This window comes from Mustela putorius, unplaced genomic scaffold (assembly GCF_011764305.1).
Source record: "Mustela putorius furo isolate JIRA1106 unplaced genomic scaffold, ASM1176430v1.1 tig00003942_pilon_pilon_pilon, whole genome shotgun sequence".
In the NCBI taxonomy this organism is placed as follows: Eukaryota; Metazoa; Chordata; class Mammalia; order Carnivora; family Mustelidae; genus Mustela; species Mustela putorius.
In genome coordinates this window covers 1143509-1165540 of record NW_025422087.1, presented here as the reverse complement: position 1 = coordinate 1165540, position 22032 = coordinate 1143509, and the positions used below count along the sequence as shown (strand labels likewise).

Genomic DNA, 22032 nt, shown 5'->3' with positions numbered 1-22032 from the left:
TAAAGTGAGAGACATAATAGTGATGTGGTGTCTGTTCCATCTTGAGCCTTTTGAGCCTATTTGAGGGTGTGGATGTGCCTGGGGTGAGGTGTTTTGTTGTCTTGGTCAGTCTAGCATAGTGCTCAGTATCCCATTGTTCTCAGGACCCATTAAACTGGATCCCAGTATTCAAAGGATGAAAAGTGCTCAAGTTGTACCCAGGATAATAATTAATCCTAGTTGGGAATATGGGAAGAGTTTGCTTGCTCAAACGCTTTGAGTTGCAACTTAAGGAGAAGTTAAAATTCAATAGGAGAATGAGAGCAAATCTGGATAATTCCTTATTAGAAGATTTTCATTTTTTTAAACATTTTCATATAATCTTTTATTGTTTAAAAAAGGGGCAGAAGGAAACACATTATTGGAAGGCTGATTCTACTGAATTTTTTATACCCCTAGACTTACTGCAAAAGATTTTATAAAAGTTTTTTATAAAAACTTATTTATAGTTGGAGCATTAACTACCCATATCTTACTATTTTTAAAAATTTCTATATAATATTTGACTTCTTTAGGAATGTTGATAATTTTCTTCTACTTGATGGCCCTTTGATTACTTTCAAGATAATTCATAGTGTATTTCCCTACTTTGTATCATTAAGAAAAAGTACAGAATAAGTAATTCACAGTATTAATCCCTCTTCCATAAAACAGTAAAGCATTGCTTCCCCTTGCAATCCCCAGAGTAACGTCCAGCATCCAGCAGCAATCATGGCCAGAGAAGCTGGAATTTTTTACTGGAGACAGTTCTTTGGTTACTCTCCCTTCACCAATCTGTGATATGATTTTCCAGGATGTTGCATATAAAATTGATGTTCCATATCTTCTGGCCAAACTCTTTTTTTCATAGATGTGGACATTGGGGCCATGAAGGATGAGGCAACTTTTCTAGAGTTCACATGACTAGTTAGTATCCAGAGCCGGCACTGGGCTACTGTCCTCTTGTGATCTTGAACTCCTTTCCTTCTTGCCCATCACACGATCCACTGGAGAGAATGTAATTCACACAGCGTATATGCATTTGGAACTCATCTCTTTTGCATTCAGTTAATTATGTCAAAATGGTTGGCTTGACCTCTAGGAATTTTCTCTTTTCACCTTTGTATGTTGAGAGCTTAGTGTATTAAATCTGTAAAACTTTGTATCTCAAAACCTCACGTATAATCTGTAGCACTCCTATGCCACCTTCACTTAATTGTTACTGTGATGGAGGAGCCTTCCTAATTCAACTAGGAATGAGTGGTAAAAAAACATTCAAGGGTGGCCAAAGTTTGAGCTTGTTGTCTTGATACATTGAACACTAGACTGGAGTGCTGTATGAGATCGTGGGAATAACTTAGGGAGTGATCTGTATCTTTGAGGTGTCTTGTGGCAGAACATAGTGCTTAGTGTATACATCAATATGGCTCTAGGGCTGTTACTCTAGACTCCTTTGCACATTTCCGTGCAATTTGATTCTAGGCGTGGTTAGTGGAAAAGGTTTTCAAGTGGCCAAAGCATTAAAATATATTAATTTTTATAGTAATTTATAATTGTAACATATATAATTATGAAATATATTTTACTGTAAGGAAATTTGCCGTTTAAAATTAATAGAAATTTTGAAAAATATAGAAGACATTCTCTATCTTTGCATCTAACTACAGTGTTGATGTGTGTTTCTTCCATCCTTTGATTTAGGTAAAATACCTATTTTCTGATAAAACTGGAACTCTCACATGCAATATCATGAACTTCAAGAAGTGTAGCATTGCTGGAGTAACCTATGGGTAAGCATGTTTATCACTTACTAAGCATTTAATTCGTATTCTTACAACAAAGAAGTTCAGTTTTAGCCGCTTAGCCAAATGCCTTCTTGATATTTTCGAAGGATATTTATAAGGGATTTAGATATGTAATTGCTACTGAATGTATTTAAAATTTAACGGATCCCAACTTTGAACAGTTAACCAGTTTATTCTGCAAAAATTTACCTAGTTAGAAATCCCTGGATTTAATGCTATACATTCAATTTTAAAACTTTAATTCTATAAATGTAAATTCTAGAATTTATAGTTATAATTTAATAATTATAAATGTCTTACTCGTATTTTGACTTGAATGCCTGTCTTTTTTTTTTAATCAACCTTTAGTTGATATGTAACATTATTAGTTTCAGATGTACAACATAATGATTCAGTGTTGGTATATACTACAAAATGTTCACCACTAGAGGTCTACTTACCACTGTCATCACATATGGTTAAACAATTTATTTTTTCTTGTGATGCAAATTTAAGGTCTATTCTTTTAGCAACTTTCAAATATGCAATATAATATTTATTATAAACTATGGTCTCAATGTTGTATGTCAATTCCCATGTTACTTATTTTAAGGGAGTTTTGTACCTTTTGCCCCTTTCACCTGTTTAGTCCCTCCCTACCCCTTGCCTCTGGCAACCACTAACTGTATCTATGCTCTGTATCTATGAGCTGCTGTTGCCTTTTTTTTTTTTTTTTTTGAGTGCACATTTAAGTAAGATTATATGGTATTTGTCTTTCTGTGTCTGACCTGTTTCACTTAGCATAATACCCTCAAGGTCTATCCATATTGTCACAAATGGCAAGATTTCCTTTTTATGGCTGGATGATATTCTATTGTATGTATGTACCACATTTTCTTTATCCATTCATCTACTGATAGACTGAGGTTTTTTTCTGTATCTTGACTATTGTCAGTAATGCTGCAGTGAACATGGAGTGCATGTATCATTGAGTTAATATTTTCATTTTCTTTGGATAAATACCCAGAATTAGAATAGCTGGGTCATATGGTAGTTCTATTTTTAATTTTTTGAGGACCTCCATACCATTTTCCATAGCAGCTGTAAAAATTTACATTCCCACCAACAGCATACAAGAGTTCCACACCTTTGACAACATTTGTTATTTCTTCTAACCATTTTATCAGGTAGGAGGTGATATTTCGTTAGGGTTTTGATTCTCATTTCCCTGATGATTAGTGATGTTGAATACCTCTCTATGTATCTGTTGATCATCTGTATATCTTCTTTGGGAAAATGTTTACTCAGATCTGCCCACTTTTAATCAGATTGGCTTTTTTTTTTTTTTTGCTATTTATATGTATCTATGTATAGGATATTAAATTAACCCCTTACCAGATATAAGATCCATAATTATTTTCTCCCATAGGTAGGTTGCCTTTTCATTTTGTTGATTTCCTTTGCTATACAGAAACTTTTTAGTTTGATGTAGTCCCACACTTGTTTATTTTTGCTTTTGCTGCCTTTGCTTTTGGTGTCAGATCAAAAAAATCATTATCAAGACCAGTGTCAAGGAGTTTACTACCTATATTTTCTTCTAGGGTTTTTATGGTTTCAGGTCTAACATTCAAGTCTTTAGTCCATTTTGAGTTAATTTTTGTATATAGTATAAGATAGTGGTGCAGTTTGATTATTTTGCATGTAGCTGGCAAGTGTTCTCATTTATTGAAGAGATTGTCTCTTCCCCATTAAGTATTCTTGGCACTTTAATCAGAAATTAACTGACCCTTAGTGTGTGGATTTTATTTTGGGCTCCCTTTTTATGCCAGTATGGTACTACTTTGATTAGTATTAGTCTGAAATCAGACTGTGTGATGCCCCTAGCTTTGTTTTTGTTTCTCAAGCTTCCTTTGGCAATTTGGATCTTTGTAGTTCCATATAAATTAGAATTGTTTGTTCTATTTCTGTGAAAAATGCTGTTGGAATTTTGGCAGGGATTGGATTGTCTCTGTAGATTGCTTTGGGTAGTATAGACATTTTGACAATATAAATTCTAGTCTACAAACATGAGTATCTTTCCATTTATTTTATCTTCAGTTTCTTTCATGTCTTACAGTTTTCAGTGTATAGTTTTTTTTTTATCTCCTTGCTTAAATTGATTCCAAGGTATTTTTTTGGATGCAACTATAAATGGGATTTTTAAAATTTCTTTTCTGATAGTTCATTATTAATGTATAGAAATACAACAGACCTTTCTGCATTGATTTTTATCCTACAGCTATACTAAATTCATTTATTCTAAGAGTTATTTGTTTATTTTTTTTAAAAGATTTTTTATTTTATTTACTTTGAGAGAGAGATAGTGAGAGAGAGCATGAACGAGGAGAAGGTCAGAGAGAGAAGCAGACTCCCCATGGAGCTGGGAGTCCGATGCGGGACTCGATCCCGGGACTCCAGGATCATGACCTGAGCCGAAGGCAGTCGTCCAACCAACTGAGCCACCCAGGCATCCCTATTTGTTTATTCTTTAGGGTTTTCTATATATAGTATCATGTTATCTCTAAATAGTGACAGTTTTACTTATATCTGGTTTGGGAGGCTTTCATTTTTCTTGCCTGATTGCTGTGACTAGGACATCCGGTGCTGTGTTGAAAAAAAGTGGCAAAAGTGGGCACCTTTTTCTTCCCAATCTTAGAGGAAAAGCTTTTAGCTTTTCACTAATGACTATGATGTTAGTTGTGGGCTTGTCATATATGGTCTTTATTACGTTGATATATATTCCCTCTATACCCACTTTGTTGAGAGTTTTTATCATAAATGGATGTTGAATTTTTGTTTAATGCTCTTTTTGCAGGTAGTGTAATGGTCATGTGATTTTTATCTTCCATTGTGTTAATGTGGTGTGTCATATTGATTGAGTGCAGATATTGGACCATCCCTTATCCCTGGAATAAGTCTCAGTGGAGCATGGTGTATGATTTTTTAAATGTATTGCTGAATTCATTTTTCTATTACTTTGCTAAGGATGTTTGCACTTGTGTTCATCAGGGGTATTGGCCTCTAATTTTCTTTTCTTGCGGTGCCCTTGTCTGATATTTGTATCAGGGTAATGCTGACCTTGTAAAATGAATTTGGGTTTCTCTCTGTTGTTAGGAAGACTTTGATAAGGATTGGTATTCTCATTGAATGTTTGGGAGAATTCACCAATGAAGCTGTCTGAACCTGACTTTTGACTGTTGGGAGGTTATTCATTACTGACTTAATCTCCTTATTAGTAATCAGTCTAAGATTTTCTGTTTTATCATGATTCAGTCTTCATCTGTATGTTTCTAGGAATTTATCCATTTCTTTTTTTTTTTTTTAAGATTTTTATTTATTTATTTGACAGAGAGATCACAAGTAGGCAGGGAGGCAGGCAGAGAGAGAGAAGGGGAAGCAGGCTCCCTGCTGAGCAGAGAGCCAGATGTAGGGCTTGATCCCAGGACTGTGAGCCAAAGACAGAGGCTTAAGTCATTGAGCTACCCAGGAACCCTGGAATTCATCCATTTCTTATAGGTTTTCCAGGGTATATAATTGTTCATAGTAGTGTCTTATGATCTGTTATATTTCTGTGTTACTAGTTATAATTTCTCTTCTTTTATTTCTGATTTTGAGTCCTCTTTTTTTTTTTTTTTTCTTGATGACTCTAGCTAAAGGTTTGTCAATTTTGTTTATCTTTTCCAAGTACCGGCTGTTAGTTTCCCTGATGTTTTCTATTGTCTTTTTTCCCCTCTATTTCATTTATTTCTGCACTAATCTTTGCTACTTTCTAACTTATACTAACTTTGGGTTTCATTTCTTCTTTTCTAGTTTTTTTGAGGTGTAAAATTAGGTTGAGATTTTTCTTGATTTTTGATATAGGCATTTGTCACTACTAACTTCCTTCTCAGAACTGATTTTGCTACATCCCTTAAGCTTTACCATACGGTATTTCCATTTTTCCTTTGTCTCAACATATTTTCTGATTTCTCTTTGACCCATTGGTTGCTCAGTAGCATATTGTTTAGTCCCCACATATTTGTGAATTTTCAGCTTCATCCTGGTAATTGCTTTCTGGTCATACCATTATAGTTGGAAATGATGCTTGGTAGGACTTCAGTTTTCTTAAATTTATGAAGACTATTGCATGGTCTCTCTATGATCTATCTTGCAGAATGTTTTTATGTGAGTGCCTCTTTTGATTACAGTTTTGTTACCCCTCTGTTTCCCTCTTTCTGGCAGTCATTTTCCAGAATTGACAAGAGAACCATCGTCAGATGATTTTTGGTAAGTGGATACTAGCACTTTTTGATGCTTTAGTGGGAAGGAACTATTCTGTATTACATTTTTATCTGAATATTTTGTAAATAAAATTTCATATTTGTTGTCCCAAGAGAAAACCAAATTAAAATTTTAAACATGAATATGATCTTAAAAGTGTAGTAGAACTACAAGAATTTAACAAAAAATAGCAAGTCCTTAGTTTAGTACTTCCCACTCACTTCCCACTTCTTAGCATAATGTCTTCAAAGTTGTAACATACATATTGCAGCATATATCAGGATTTTATTCTCATTAAAGGCTGAATAATATTTCATTGTGCATACCACATTTTGCATATCCATTCATCTGGTGATGGAAATTTGGACTTTTTCTACCTTTTCTAGTGTGATTAATGCTGTTATGAACATTGGTATATAAGTATCTGGTTCTCTGCTTTCAGTTCATATGCGTATATACCTAGAAGTGGGATTGGTGGGCTGTGTGGTAATTTTAAATTTTGAGGAACCACCAAACTGTTTTCCATAGCAGTTGTACCATTTACATTTCTGTCAGTAGCACACAGTTTTCCCATATATGACACTCGTTAATTTCTGTTTCTTTACTATATATAATAGCCATCCCAGTGGGTGTGAAGTGGTATCTCATTTTGGTTTTGATTTGCATTTCTCTTAGGATTAGTGGTGATATGTGCTCATGTTTTTAGATTTATGTACTAACAAAGCTGATTGATAGGGCTGCGTGTGTAGGGGAGATGGTTTAATTGATGATGGACTGGCTTCCCTATGCAATGATTAGTTAGGACCGACTGTTTTATTAGAGGGTCTCTGGATGTCATCATCTGTATTTCTTGTGAACTGCTCAGTTTTCTTCTCATGAGAAGAACTCTCCAGGCTGTAAATTTGGCTGCATCTGTTATGGGAACTGAGTGGAGGCAGAGGGCCAGTGATCATACTTATCTGAGTAGAAAGGATTTCACTTTAAACTCCTGTCTTGGGAGAAGTCCCTACCCTATACCTACTTGTCTGCCCAGTGTGGCTGGGTCCATGGTTACTCTGGTTTATCGTCTCTAAATGATAAACCTTCCATGGCTTGCTGGGTGCAAAAGGTTTAGTTAGCTGGCTGCAAGGGATGAAGGAGGGTTCCTGCAGGCTGCCTCTTCCTCCAGTGGGCCTGGAGCCCCTCCTGCTTCCCATGTTCCCTTAATTGGACAGCTGCCATTTCCTCAACATTCCCAAGGTTCTGCTGGGGGCATCAGCTTGAGTTCTAGGTGCTTCCTCTTCTAAGCTGGTGGTTTCTGCTGTACTGAAACTCTGATATCCAGAGTTCAGACTGACATCACCTTGACTATGGCCACTTCTTCTTTGGCCACTGTCTTTGTCCTGAAGAAGGAGATTCAGGAGGAAGTGGGGATACACGAATATACTTAACCATTCACATTTTCTTCATTGTGCTAGCACACAGCCATCATAGCAAGCTTCCTTCCTCATAATTATTTGCCTCCTTCTCCCTCCTGCATATGAGCTCTGGCTGTAAATGATTGCACAGATGCAATGCAGTCATTCCTCTTATTTTACTTGCTTTGAGCAGATACTCCAAAGTTTTTCCTGGTAGAAGTTAAACAGACCAACCAAAGTGACAAAGTTTGACCCCTGCCTGTTTCTTCTTTGTAACTATGTCATTGTTTATCACAACTTATAAAATATTTTGCTTATAGTAGGGCTAAATTTTTCTGTCTCAAGGCTTGAAATAATATACAGTATTCCAAATCTTTAGAAGTTGAATATAAATCAATAGGTTTTTTAGGTGTAGATTTACTTGAAGACAGATTCTTACTAGATTTGTGCTTATTTTAAAGGAACTTCTGAACTGATTAAGTATTTTCTGGTGTCTCTCACAGCCGGATACCTCCTCCCCCTAGTGACTCATGCGACTTTGATGACCCCAGGCTCTTGAAGAACATTGAAGATCATCACGTAAGGCCACCGTTTTGCTTCTTGGATATTACATAGTTTATGGTGCTCTTCTATTCATGTGTATGTATAGTGTCTTGAAATTTGCTATTTTGGACCTTGGGGAAGAGATGCAGTTTTACTTTTCTGGTGTTAGTATTCAAAGAAGTGATCTTAAATAAATGCTATGAGGTTATCACTCTGCATAAGTTAATGAAGCCTGGATTAAATATGTGGTGAAGATAGAAAGTCGCACAGCAAGATTATGTACGATGAGTCTTACCATGGAATTCTCTAACATTGTGGATTTCTTTTTGCTTTTTAAGATTTCTGCAGTACTATATCTTCACAGTTGTGAATCTAAGTGGTCATGCATTTTGAAAAGCAATCTCAGTATGTTTGGACCAGGATAATTTAGGGAAGAAAAGTAAGGCAAAACAACATCCTACTGTGTGCTGAACATTTGCTGTGTTTTTCCTCTAGCAATTGAGTCACCCCAGAAAAGTGATAGGAAGCTGCATGGCAATATTGAGTTGGCCAAGAGTTGCCAGCAAACAAATCTAGTAATGAGACTCAGAACCTTAGTCTGTTGGATTCTTAACTATGACATCACATTATCTTGACTATTCCAACAACAGGATTAACTATAGGATCGCCTAAATTTGTTTCAAAAGCTACTTTGAAAATTCCAACTTAGAAAAGTAATGATCAAAACATTTTGTAACCAGTTCAATCAGTAGAGATTAGATCTGATTTTTTTTTTCTGAAAAAAGTTTTAAAGTGAAATACACATGAGCAAAATTAAAACTTCATCATTTCAAAGTTTTGTTAAGGTACAAATATATTTAATATTTCTCTTAATTCTCAGTGAGGAAATTTCCTTTTCTCCACTGCACTTGCCCATTTGTTGATGCTAGAACCTTCCCAGCCATGGTTCTCAAATGTAAGTGTGTAAGGCACCCACGTCCACATGCTGGGGGGCAGCTGCTTCAGCCTCCTGTGATGCTGCTGCAGTGGTCCCAGTCCACACAGTGGGTGCTGCTGAAGTCCATTCTCTGTGTCACACTCACAGGCATGGATGTGGTCTCTTTCTTTGAATTTTAATGTTAGAAGTAGGTCCAGCTACTAGACCAGAGGTTCTCCAAGCAGAAGAGTGGCATCTCAGAGGAAACTTCTGTGGAGGAGGGTAGCTTTAATCAAGGATTTCAGAGGACACATGGGCCTTGTGAGGACTTGCTTTCTGAAAAAGGATTCAGGTACTCTCAAATAGTACTCAGAGAGTGCTTAAGTAGCCTAAATGTATCCATTCAGTTTGGGAGGGAGTGAATGGGAAAGGAGGTAGAAGGCTGTCCTCGAGGCCTGGGAGATTGCTGTTAGTCTCCTTTCATGTTTGTTTTCCTGGCCCAGATCAGTAGGTGAGAAAGGAGCAGAGGAAGTGAGGTGAGCCTAGTGCAGGGAGTACCTCGGCATCCCAGGGTAGACTCAGGAACAGCAGCACATGAGTGTTTAAATAAGAGACTCATTTGTCTATTCATTCATCTTGGTAGTTTATATCAGTCACCTTGATAGGAACTAGGGGAAGAGAGATAAATAAAAAACACTCAAAGGTTTTAATGGGGGGAACAGATGTAAAATCACTAGGAGCCATTGTATACCTCTGAACCTGGCGATAGGTGTGGTACCACTCCCTGAGAAAATGACCGTTTTCTGTAAAGGAGTTTGATCTCTTTGGTGGGTGTTAGGGCTAATGTAATTGTTGCAATGTGAGCACTGTGGGCACCCATACTAAATGGTATTTGCCTTCACCTAAAGTATGGGGTAGTACAGAAAACCAGTGGACAGAGGGCAAATCTCATTTGGAGAAGAGATCAGTGGGAGACATACTCTATTTGCTGCTGGGATCCCATTTTTGGAATCTTGAAATACTGAGTTCAGTTGATTTTATATACACATACAAGACGTGTGCCCTGGGTTTTTGATTGCTGACTACATGCTCTTCTGGAGCCTGTCCTCTCTTGATCTTTGAGTGGAGATCTGAGCTTAGATTAGGATTCCTCTAATGAACATTTCCTGCCCCATGGCCAATGGAAGGCATTTTTGGAAGGAACCCTGCTCTTACAGAAGTTAGTGAGCTCCTTTTTTCTTCCTTTTCCTCCTCACTTTCTACCCTCCTGAGCCAAGGAGCTTGGCTTCTTGACCTTTGAGAGTAGGGGCAGATGCAGCCCTTATGAAAAGGAAGCCCTGATTTAGGTTATCATAAGCATCAATGAAAACATAAAGACTTTAAAGGCTAATTTAATAATCTGGACACTCATAGGTCATTAAATGCATAATGGGCCCATGGATTAGAGAATTTATTTTCTAATTTTTTAGTAAAAGCCTACTTGCCTAAGTTTAATATTTTTTAAAGCTATGTTAAAAGCCTTCTGAAATGTTCTTCATCTTGGCTACTGCGCGAATTATCCCATTGACATTTAACTTCTAGCTCAATTATAAGCAATGTAGACCACAGGTTCCAATATTTTTCTTTCAGAAAATGTGAGATTGGATTAAATGTACCTAATGCACCTTAAATACAGAGCTTGTTAGGTAACTTGGTTATTTTACCAAAATATGGTTGAGGAAAGGGAAGAAGCATTTCAGGATTTTAGCCTATGGATATCCCACATTCTTATCTAAATTGTCTTGGGACCATTGACTAAAATTAAAGCATTTGGATCAAGAAAACCTTTACTTTCCTCCCAAGAGAGTACTTCCATCTGCTACAGAATTTTTGTTTTTCCTGGGTCATCATTTTTATTTCCTGGGTCCCTTAAGGGACCCATAGTTCTCTTAAGACTATGTTTCTAGCTTTGTGTCACTGATAGCCAAGACAGAATTTGCTTATTAAAGAATCAACCCATGGAAAATTCAATTTTAAACATGGAGCAGTTGTTTAAAATGGATTACAAGTGCCTTCTTAGCGCAGTAGGCAGTGTTTCAGTCTCATAAAATAGATCACAAACTTCTTATCCATAAGCTGCAAGTGGAGCTTGTCTCCTTTTTCTGGTTTATTACAGAATGTCAGGTTAACTAGAGAACAAAGTTAGAAAGGTTATGTCTTAGGGATTTTTTTTTTTTTTTTAATCTCTAGGAATGTTGTCTGGCCTACCACTCAAAGTGGAAACTTAATTTGCGAGTGTGTGCAACTCTCTTTATAGCTCTCAGAAGTATTTTCTCTTTGTCTGTAATCAAAGACCTGCTTTCATGTTTCACTGTGGGATGAGGTGATGTGCAGGACTTCATAGTTCACAGATGCAGGAGAAAGTAATCTTTGTTTTTCTTTCCATATACTACATTTTTACATATGCGTTTCTATTTCATTGAATTGTCTGTGGAACTGGTTGTTGCTGATCACCGTTTCCCATCACACAGAGAGAACAATAATCCCAGGTCAATGAATTACCAATGTAAGTCCCATTATGGAAGTCAAAGTTGTATTTGGGAGCCTTTCAATATTTCCTTCAACTCCTACCGCTGAGGCCTCTACTGCCAAAGACCAGGCCCAAGTCTTAATTGTAAAACTGGCCAAGCTTCTTAGAAGGTCTGTATTGGCAGCCTCACAAAATCATCTGCACTGAAGTCTAGTAGGAAGGAGACACTGGGGCTAGGGTTGGGGTCTCCTGGGTAGAGGTACCTGAGAACCTGAGACTCCCAGGTTCCTCTGGAACGTGTGGGCCTGCAGAAGTGGTCCACTGCCCTTCATAGAAGATGGTGGCTTCCTCGTGTCCTGTGACCAGGTCTCAGCTAAAGCAGATGTCTTGCCAGAAACTGCTTACCCTCCTCAGGGTCTGTCCCCATCTCCCACCTTAGCCACTAGATCAAGCCTGGGGGCACATTTCAGCATGGCAGACAGGGGCAGGATGGCCCTACCAGTTTGGAAGAGGGATTATTCACCAAAAGGGCTGCAGGGCCTGGTGATCCACATCAGCGAGGACTGGGAGAGACTGCCTGAGAGTGGGACGTGGTGGAAAGTGGCACAGGGAGAGGATGTTGGAATGTGGGACTCTTCTGTTGCTGGCAGTCGACAGAATGTCCTGTCTTGGAGAGCCAGTTTTCTAAGCTGCTGTGATGACTCTCAGAAACTTGGAGGGAGTGGGGGCCTCTACATAAAAAGAAATTTATTTTCACTGCAGAAAACAGAGTATAAAGAAAATTTTTTTTAATCCCCTAAAACCCTTTTTGTCCTTTGCTGCAAATTACTGTTAACATTTCAACCTATTCCTTTCCATACATGGGGACACCGCAGATATTGAGATCACACTAATGTAATTTTTTAAAATCCTGCCTTCTCAAGAAATTAACATTATGTTTTAAGTATATCCCCCAAACACTAATAACTGATTTTCCTAGAGACAGTCACTTTTCACTTCAGCAAAAGATTCCATTACCTGACATCACTGTGGTTGATTTCCAGCCTGTTGGACGAGGTGTGGTTAGATGGCTTGGGAGCTTGGTTCCAGCCATGGTGCTGGTCAGGGGTGTGGATGGAGCCTGACACAGTTTTGGCTAGTGAGATATGAGGAGAGGTTTGCAGGTGGGGAAGGCAATCTGGGATCGAAGTCTAGTTGTCACAGTGCTTTTGGGGAAAATTTCTTAGCATTTTTGTAGTGTAGACCTTGGGGAACTTGAAAATCCTCTAACTTTTTGACTTTACTGAACTATAATTGTGCATGTCCTTTTCCCAGAGGCTGATAAGAAGTAGGCATGTGAACAGTTGTGATTTGCTTCCATACAGCTGCTCTTAAATCACATTAACAGGTCAGAGAATAAACTATGAATGTTTTTAAAATACTCGTCACTGTCCATTTGTGACTAAAAAACCCAGGCAAAAACTCTGCCAAAATTAGAAATCACAGAATTGCTTCTTGAATGTGCAAATACAAATCTCTCTAGAATGCATAGCCAGCTGCCTATCAAACAGTGAAAAATTAAAGACTTTGGTGTTAAAATAACCCAAGGACAAGGAGGCCTGGTGTCACCCCTGGCTTTGAACACCCTCCCGAAGTGCTAGCCTGAGTGGGCAAGTGAGAACTCAAGTGTATGTGTTAGAAAAGGAAAGAAAACGTCATCATTTGTGGGTGATAAAATAATTGTCTGCCTTAAAACCCAGGAGAGTCCCCTGAAACTCAGAGGGCCAGCAAGAGGGTAATTACACTTGGACATGAAATTCATTTATCAAATTCAGTGTTTTTACTTACATCTGAATGGACACTTGTGAAACATGATAGAATTAAGATTCTATTCATGATATAAAAAGCAATAGATAAAATGCCTAGTGCAGCACCTCATGTATGGTGGGCATGGAGATATTTTTTGAATGAATAAAAGATAAGAAGATAGTGTGCCAGCACCTATATACATATTAGATGTGTTAAAAGTCTTTAATAAATAAGCATTCTGTATTCTTATATGGGCAAACAGCATTAGGACATCCTAGTCTAATCCCAATGAAAATTATAAAGAGAGTGTGTGTGGGGTGGGAGAAATATATTAAATACATATCCAGGATGGCTATTTTTATTTTTTAAGGACTAGGCATGGGTTTCACTGCCTTACAGGGTTTAAGCAATGACTAAGGTAAAGAGCAGACATGGTGTAGAGTAGTGAGTGCTAGGACAATGGAAGAGAAAGAACAGGGACTCACCTGTTTGGTCGATCCAACATAGAGTCGAGTGCCTTCTGTCTGCAGGGCCCGGGGTTACAGTGGTGAGGAAGGCAGATGACCTGCTAGCGCTCCTGGGTCTTACAGATGTGGGAGGAAGCCTGTGAGTGCAGGAGTGCTTGAAGTGTTGCAACAGGCATGTGCTGGAAGAACCCTGGGGGAAGGGCGCACACCTTGTTCTCGCCTGACCCCAGGCTTAGCACCTCAAGAATGAAATCCGACTGTTGGTGGGAATGCAGATTGGTACTGTCACTTTGGAAAACAGTGTGGAGGGGGGTGGGGTTGGGTGAGCCTGGTGATGGTGTCAAGGAGGGCATGGATTGCATGGAGCACTGGGTGTTATACACAAACAATGAATCATGGGACACTACATCAAAAACTAATGATGTACTTTATGGTGACTAACATAACACAATAAAAATTTTTTTTAGTTAAAAAAAAAAATGATGTTCCAAAAGCAGAGTGATAGTGGACTTTTCAGATGAAGCAACTGTTGAATTGCAGCCTGGAGGATGAGTAAGAACCGGCTGCAGGACGGGGGAAGGGAGAGCCGCCTGTTTGAGGAGCTGCCAACCAGAGCAGTGGGTGGAGCTTGCGGGATGGAAGTGGGAGGGGGAGCTGGAACCGGATGGGGAGTAGCCGCCAGATCCTGGGGAGCACAGAGTCCAGGCTGGGGTCTCAACCTTTGTTCTAGAGGGGGTGGGAAGCCGGCAAAGTGTTCTAAGCCGAGGATGGCGAATCTAACTGCGATGGTTTAACGCATGATCTTGCCCGTATGTCTATAGCCCACAGCTCCGTGCATACAGGAGTTTCTCACGCTCCTGGCCGTGTGCCACACCGTGGTCCCCGAGAAGGATGGAGATAACATCATCTACCAGGCCTCCTCCCCAGGTGAGGGCCCCGGGCTGGGTGTGCCCCACTGTCCCCTTCTCTGGAGACTTGGGTGTTTGCAGGTACTTGTCAGGTGGTAGGGGGTAGTAGTGGGGCGGCATGCCCTACAAAGACGCCACGGTTTGCCTCTGGCCTCGTGTGGTTTACAGGTTATGGTGACAAGTGATAAAGCCACAGAAAGGTTGTGCTGAGCCCTCCTGACTCTGTAACACTGTGACAGCAAGATGAGACCCTGGCCTTCTTGCATGTCATAGCTGACGACCCTGCACAAGAAAAACTCACAGGGGAGGGAGCGCTGCTTCTCTCTTCACTGTCCACTCAGCGTAGATCTTTCAGCTGCTGGTGGAACTAAGCTGGGTGTTCTCTTGACCCACTTCCTGGCGCACTGAATCCTCCCAGACTAGAACTGAAACACTGCCTCACTCAGAGAAGAAATTTAGTCAGAAAGTCATGGGAATGTTGCTTAAGTTTCTTAGGGAGAACTTGACCCCCACCGAGAATAGTAGATATGCCATCACTCCTGTCTCCATGACTTCGTTTTGGCTCCTGTCTTCCCACCTAACAGAAGTGCTGCCCCTCAGAACCCTGGTGCTGGGAGTGAGTGAGTGCCTCCTATATCCTTAACCGAACATGGAGGCCAGGCCTCTCCAACTGCTGTGGGTTTGGTTAACTTGAAAAATAACACAGGCTCGGCAGAAGTCTACCATTACGTGTGATGAGTCAATGCCTCATCAACTCTCTTGACAGATGAAGCTGCGTTGGTGAAGGGAGCTAGGAAGCTGGGTTTTGTCTTCACGGCCAGAACGCCATACTCGGTCATCATAGAAGCAGTGAGTGACAAGCCTGGGCATTTCTTCCCCTTGTGCATCACCGACTTTTTTGAAGACTCTGTGTTTGAAATAACATGTCTGATGGAAACAGGATAGCTACATTCATTTTTTTTTCTTTTTTTTTTTCTGTGAGAAACCAGATCCGTGGTGAAGTTGCTGGTATCACTTGATTCTCTAAGCTTATTCTTGTTGTGTTTGTGTTGCAGGCGTTTTTCTCTCTCAGAGATGCTTCTCCAAAAGTCTTTCATACACTGGTGTGGTTTGTAGTACAGAAGCAAGCAAGCCTGCTCTTTGTTCTGCAGTGGTCAGGGGACTAGCCACATGGGCCACAGGTCCAGAGGGCGGGATCTGCGGCTCTGTCTTTGCGGCCTTGGCACCCAGAGTATTTGCACAGTAGAGCCCTCAGTGCACTGGCTTCCGTCTCCCTGGCTGGGGGAGAAGTGAGTTGGCACTGAAGATCTTTGGCATCTGTAGGAGTTTTTTCTTTTCCCTAGGGCCAAGGGTTTATTTGTTTTATGATTGATTTTTGAATTTCCCAGTTCAGGAAGTTTGAGGGAGAAATTTGGTGATAGGAAAAAAAAAAATGTAAATCAAGAATAACATCCAATAAGGACCCTTGAGGTGGGCAATGGGGTAAATTGCTGGTTAGGATGGGCAAGGTGCTGGCATGTTTAATGCTGACCAGTTAGAGGGGCTGCGTTTTGCTACAGGATGGGTTGATGAGAGCCTGGAGGCAGTTACTGCCATCCTTCCCACCCCTCCATTTGGGACAGATTCATGAATTAGAACAGTTTTTGCCTTCGTGCATCCTTCTATCCCTAGGCCTTGTTAATGCATTTGAAATTCACTTCTAATTTACATAATACATAGTTATTCCTAACTTAGCCATACTACATTTTTCTCATACTTATATGCAATACCTAGAAAATATCACCTACAGTGTGCCCATTTCTTGGAGCTTTCAGGTTCTTCTGGAGTGCAGAGATCAAATCATAATTACTTTTATTTTAAAGTTTAACAAAGTAACTGACAGGGTATTGAATTTACTTCATAGAAGCTTCTCATAAATGAAGTCTTTACCCCCTTCAGTTTAAGGAGACTTGATATGTGCTATAGGATTTTCTGTCATATGGGTGCTACTCTTTTCTCTGCATTGCGGTGACGGGGACTGAGCGTAGGTGTGGACTGATGGGACACAAGTGGGAGAGATGAGAAGAGCCTGGCTTCTTTTGCTTTGCTCACAGTACTGGATAAATATGGAGATCTAGAGAGAGCCCCCTGGCATTGTCATCATGGCGGTAGATGCTGACCAAAAGTGGATCAACACCTCTTCGTCTTTTTATTAACCTCTTAAGGCCATGTTTCTGGAAGTAAATAAGACTACCTGGTGCATAAGGGTCACAATAATAACTACAAAATCCTGTTTAACTGTAAATACCAGAGTATCCTCAAACCTGCATTCTTAAGGCGGTTACCAGCTTTTTACATGAGGTGGCCCTACTGGTCATCTTAACAGTGAGTCTGTGGGCTACACATGGTTGCACGGTGGTTGATGGGATAGCGAAGAGGGGTTGGCTCCTGGCAGTCACAGCACTTGTGCCATTGGGCACATTTCTGAATAGGCGTCTCACCAAGTTGGGACAGGCTGAGCGGAATGAACTGGCGGTTGCAGGAGGAGGGGAATAAAGGCCAGTGAAGGCTGGATGAGGTGGGTTGCTGGTTGTATTTCAGGGTGTGTGGAGAAGGGGTAGGGAGTTGTGGCAGGGCAGTAATGATGGATTGGTGCTGCTGTGTGTCAGTCGTGCACTTGGTAATTTGCGTGTTGCTTCATTCATTGCTTCTCTCAAACCTAGGGGACAGATGCTACCACCATTCCTAAGGAAGCCACACACTTAGTGGCAGACAAAGGATTCAAATTCGTAAGGAATTGCAAAGCCCACATTCTTTCCACTGTGATGTAGTAGGGAAATAGAGAGCAGGTTTGATCAAGGGGTTTGAAAGTGGTACACACATAGTCTAGAATCTTCTGGAAAAAATTGAGAATATTGAGGTTCCAACTTTGAAGAACCTGAAGAAAAATAACATTCGATTAATTGCCCTAGAGTCTTAGGCACATCCATAATCCTTATTTCTAAATCTAAAATCCAAAATCCAAGAAACTTTGAATTCTAAAAGTTTTTCCCCCATATTTGGGGACTTAGGCATTCGGCAGCAAAATGTAACCAGAACTGACATGAGGTCATTTGTGGTCTTAAGAATCTCAGTGTGAATAGTCTTACATTTTGCTGTAGAAAATTGATGAGTTGGATTACAGGGTGTTGCCCCAGAACTCCGTGGGGGAAATTATGGCACATGGTGTATGCATACATTTTTATATAAAATTGTAAAATTTTGAATTCAGAAGCATGACCTGCCCCAGGGTTTTAGGCTGACCTGTGTAACTTGTGTCCTATGTTTTCGCCTGTTGGAAGGCACTGTGTCAGCCTGCTGTTTGACATTCTAGAGAAGAGTGAGAAGCTTCTACCAGAAGGGGGAGCTATGACCCCATAGGACTGGCTTGTGGGGAAATCGTAGCTGTTGGAAAGGCCTTTTGCAGGAGGGTGGGAAGAGAGAATGAGTTGGAGAGGAGGGAGGGCGGGAGAGGGAATATGTGTATGTACATGTATGTATTATAGAGAGAGGGAGAGAGAGAGAGAGAAAGTCCTGGAGGACTGGGAGATGTATGTACAGAGAGGTTTGTGATTGGGGACATGTTGTTTTGAGATTTTAATACTTTGCACCTCAGGTAAGAGCCTGCTTTTCTTCTTTTAGATGGGACAGGAACAGACATTTGGAATCCTTAACGTGCTGGAATTTTCTAGGTATGTTTCTCTTTCATGCAGTTGAAATAAAACTTCCATATATATTTAACAACATCATCATGGTGTTTGCAAGATTGTATAACATGATTAAATACAGTACCTAAGTATTAAGTTTATTAAATATATCTCCACAAGCCCTCTCCTCTCTGGAACTTGTGACTTTCATTAAAGAAAGTAAAGTAGATCATTTTTCTTTTTTTTTTTTTTTTCTCCCAAATGAAACCTTATGCTTCCATATCCTCCTCTTTAGATTTCCAGACCTGCTGTTCTGGCATCGGCAGCTGCAGACATGTCTGCATAGTTTGGAGTATGTGATAGGGCCCTATTTCTGTTGGCCTTTCTTATGTCCCGTGAGGTCCTGCCTCGGGCTCCCTGTGAGCGTTCTCATGCCCAGCCTGGGAAACTGACGAGCAGCAGCTGATAAGATCGGTCCATCCCATCAGAGACTTTGTCCGAATTGGGCAGTTCTCCTGTATATATTCCAGCTCATTCTTCCCCAGTATGGTTTATTTAATTTAAGACCCAGGAATATTTGTTGAATAATTGGCTTCCCTTGTTATTAAAAAAATTCTTTATGATTTGTATCTTTTCTTAACATTGAACTCAGTGTCAGTACTACAGCAAGGTTCTGTTGCTACCTCAAAATTATGTTTTCCCATTAGTAAAAGTGGGGTTTTCCAATAACCTTTGTTAGACGATTCCCACATTTCCTCTGTCGGCTTTAAAGCTGTTTGAAAAAGATCAATTTTTAACCCTCTTGAGGGAAATGCTTTCTAGCCCTCGTCTTTGGTTTTAGGACTGCAAACTTGAGCTTTGGTGGTTCAAGAGCCCTTGAGGATGGGCTTTTAGAGGGAAAGAAGGATGGTTGATAACAGTAGTGGTTCATATAGGGGAGTAGGGGCAGTGTCCCTGTTTGCAGAGGTAAGGAACACACTAAACGTTGCTTCAGACTTTTGTGTCCCATCTCTTCTGGATGTCCTGGAGACCATGTTATTATGTGACTGTGGTAACTGGGACCAGCAGTTATTACAGGGATAAGGAGGAGAAAAGGGAATTGGGTTAAAACAGGTGACTACGGATAGAGACATGATACAGTAAAAACTTTCTGGGGGAATACTAGGGAGTTAAAAGGTTGTTTGTAGTTACAGCTGTGGTTCTATTTCATTGTAGTTGACTCCTCTCTTTCCAGATGCCACTGAATCCTAACAATACTCAGTACTTGGTGGCGGCCTTGCTTTATACATTTAGAAACTGAGATGCTGGGTTAGCAACTTTGCTGAGAGAGAATTCAGATCTCGGTCAGACAGAGTGCTGTCGGTTAGGATGTGGGGATTTACACAAAGCTGGGAAAGAATATCCTTCAGTCTTAGGAGCTAAGAGTCCATTGGGAATCCTCTTATGGGGTGGGCAGTCTGGGGCCCACTGTGGTTGGGATGTGTTTCAGGAGGATGAAATGTCTGCAAAAGGCGTGGGACAGAAGGTGTAGAGAAAGAGCATGCTGTGTCTTCTGGTGTGTGGGAGGCCTGCAAGTGCATGGGAGGACTCGTAGGGGATGAGGCCTGGCTGCAGAGATGTGTGGAGGTCAGTAAGAACTGGAATCTGTAGGCAGTGGGGAGTCATTGAAGATTCTATGAGTGAGCATGGGTTGTTATGAAAGAAGAGTGCAGAAGTGTCCATGGTGGAGAGGGGAGGGCAGTAATAAGGCACACCTCAGTGCTGAGTCCGGAGTGAGTGTTCTATGAATTTCTAATTTTTTTCTACTCCAGTTAACAGAAGACACAAGGGGATTTTGGACTAAGTGGATTTATAGTGAAGCTTCCCCTCTGCTCCTTACTGGGCGGATTACTAAAATTTTGAGCTGTAAAATAACACTTTTACAGAGTATTATAAGGAGTGAGTTAAATGTGCATAATAGAGGGTCAAATAGTCCATTTCTGTTCTCCTGCTATAAATAGCTATGCCAGGGAGTTTCCATGGGAGGGAAAAATAGGCTTATGTCCATTATATATAAATAAAAAGAGTAGGCAATATCCAGTTAAAGCCCAGCTCTGAAGAAAAAGGTAAGGAAAATGGAGCTTTGCCATTTTTAGGGCTCTCAGATCATCTTTTGATTTGTTGGGTGCTTAATCATGGGGCATGTGTCCTATCATTACAGACCAATGTTGACTGACTATCTCTCTCTTTTCTTACTCCCAAAGTGACAGAAAAAGAATGTCTGTGATTGTTCGGACTCCTTCCGGCCAACTGCGGCTCTACTGTAAGGGGGCTGTAAGTACTGGCTAGGTACTTGTGGGGCGCCCTCGGCAGCTCCGGTGTTCTGCGGGCTGTTGTCCCCATCCTGCCCTGAGAGTTTACTCAAGGTCGAAGGGCTCTTTCGGATTGATCTTAAAATTGACCTGGTAGTAAAAGTCCTCTGAAGATCGTGGTGGTTCAGGCCAGCATGACAGTGGCGGCCTACGGAAAGCTTGCTTTTAGCCAGCAGTTGGTTTCAGAAACAGCAGTTTGCTGTGTCATGCGGAATCCTTGCTGCATGACTTCTGAGTCTCGTTTACCGCTAGTGGGTTCTAACTTTGGGAAGATCGAATGATTCACATGGACCTGTGATAATCTTTTCAGTACCCTGAGATGGTGCATGTGCGCATGTGTGTGTGCACGTGTTCACTAGCAGCTTTTCTTAGTTGTTGTGGTTTGTCATCACTTCAGCGGTTGGAAGCGGTTGGTCTGAGCTGTGTTCTTCAGTGTGTCTTAACTAAACTGGGTTCGGTGCCTCATGGGCTGTGCACCTCCTGGCCAGGGGCTCCTGCAGGGTCAGGAGGCAAGAGTGTATTTGAGCAATTTAGGATGTGCCTGTTACCCTTTCCACTTCTGCATAAAGGTATTATAAATGTGGGCATGTATTTTGCAAATTTGTATAAATATAGGCACCATTGTCCCTGATAATTCTCTTGACACTTTTGGTTCTCCCCAAAAAGTGTTTGTTTGGACACATTCATACCCGATTCGTTTTCCAAAGCTCATGACTTACTCTGGCCAATACTATTTATGCTTGCCACTCAAGTATTCTCATACACACTGGATAAGCATCATTAAAACAAAGTTAGGTTTAGAATGCAGACTGGAAGGTTTATTTAAAGGATAGCCAGTCACAGTGTTTCTCTATTTTAAAGGATAATGTCATTTTTGAGAGACTCTCAAAAGATTCAAAATACATGGAGGAAACGCTGTGCCATCTGGAATATTTTGCCACGGAAGGTAAGTGAAATTTGGAAATGTTGTTTTTAACCGTCGAAGTTGTATTTTCATGTGTTTGTGGCTGATGCTTCAGGGAAGCAGTTGTTTTCTGAATGAACAGTGTGTGTTTCGTGCAGCCCTTGGCTTCCTCATAGGATATACTTTCCTAGTGCCCCCCCCAACGCCCCTCCCACCGTGTTTTGTGCCTATGACAGTGACAGGATGTGTGCCAGAGTCCACACTCAGCCGACTCCACACCAGGAGTACGGACGGAACAGGCAGGCTAGCTCATGACCCGTACCATCATTTTGCAGTTATTGTTCCCCTTCTCAGGAAACTCATGAGGTTATTATCCCTGTCCTTCTTTTGTTATCCCTATGACACTGCCTTACCATGAACAATAATTTGTGGAGTCCACGGAGACTAAGAAAGGAGTTCTCTGAAAGGCCTCAAATAACACTG

General features: G+C 40.6%; 1 protein-coding gene across 3 annotated transcripts in view; it reads left to right on the top strand.

Annotated features, from left to right (window-relative positions):
• Positions 1 to 22032, top strand: part of ATP8A2 (ATPase phospholipid transporting 8A2) — a 604668-nt gene that overhangs the window by 172897 nt on the left and 409739 nt on the right. For all 3 annotated transcript variants that reach the window (XM_045069586.1, XM_013049724.2, XM_004780021.3), the window contains exons 14-21: positions 1720 to 1808; positions 6063 to 6107; positions 8002 to 8077; positions 14543 to 14648; positions 15396 to 15478; positions 18290 to 18339; positions 20538 to 20607; positions 21507 to 21591. In XM_045069586.1, coding sequence (XP_044925521.1) covers positions 1720 to 1808; positions 6063 to 6107; positions 8002 to 8077; positions 14543 to 14648; positions 15396 to 15478; positions 18290 to 18339; positions 20538 to 20607; positions 21507 to 21591 — 604 coding nt within the window. The remainder of the gene's footprint in view (positions 1 to 1719; positions 1809 to 6062; positions 6108 to 8001; positions 8078 to 14542; positions 14649 to 15395; positions 15479 to 18289; positions 18340 to 20537; positions 20608 to 21506; positions 21592 to 22032) is intronic.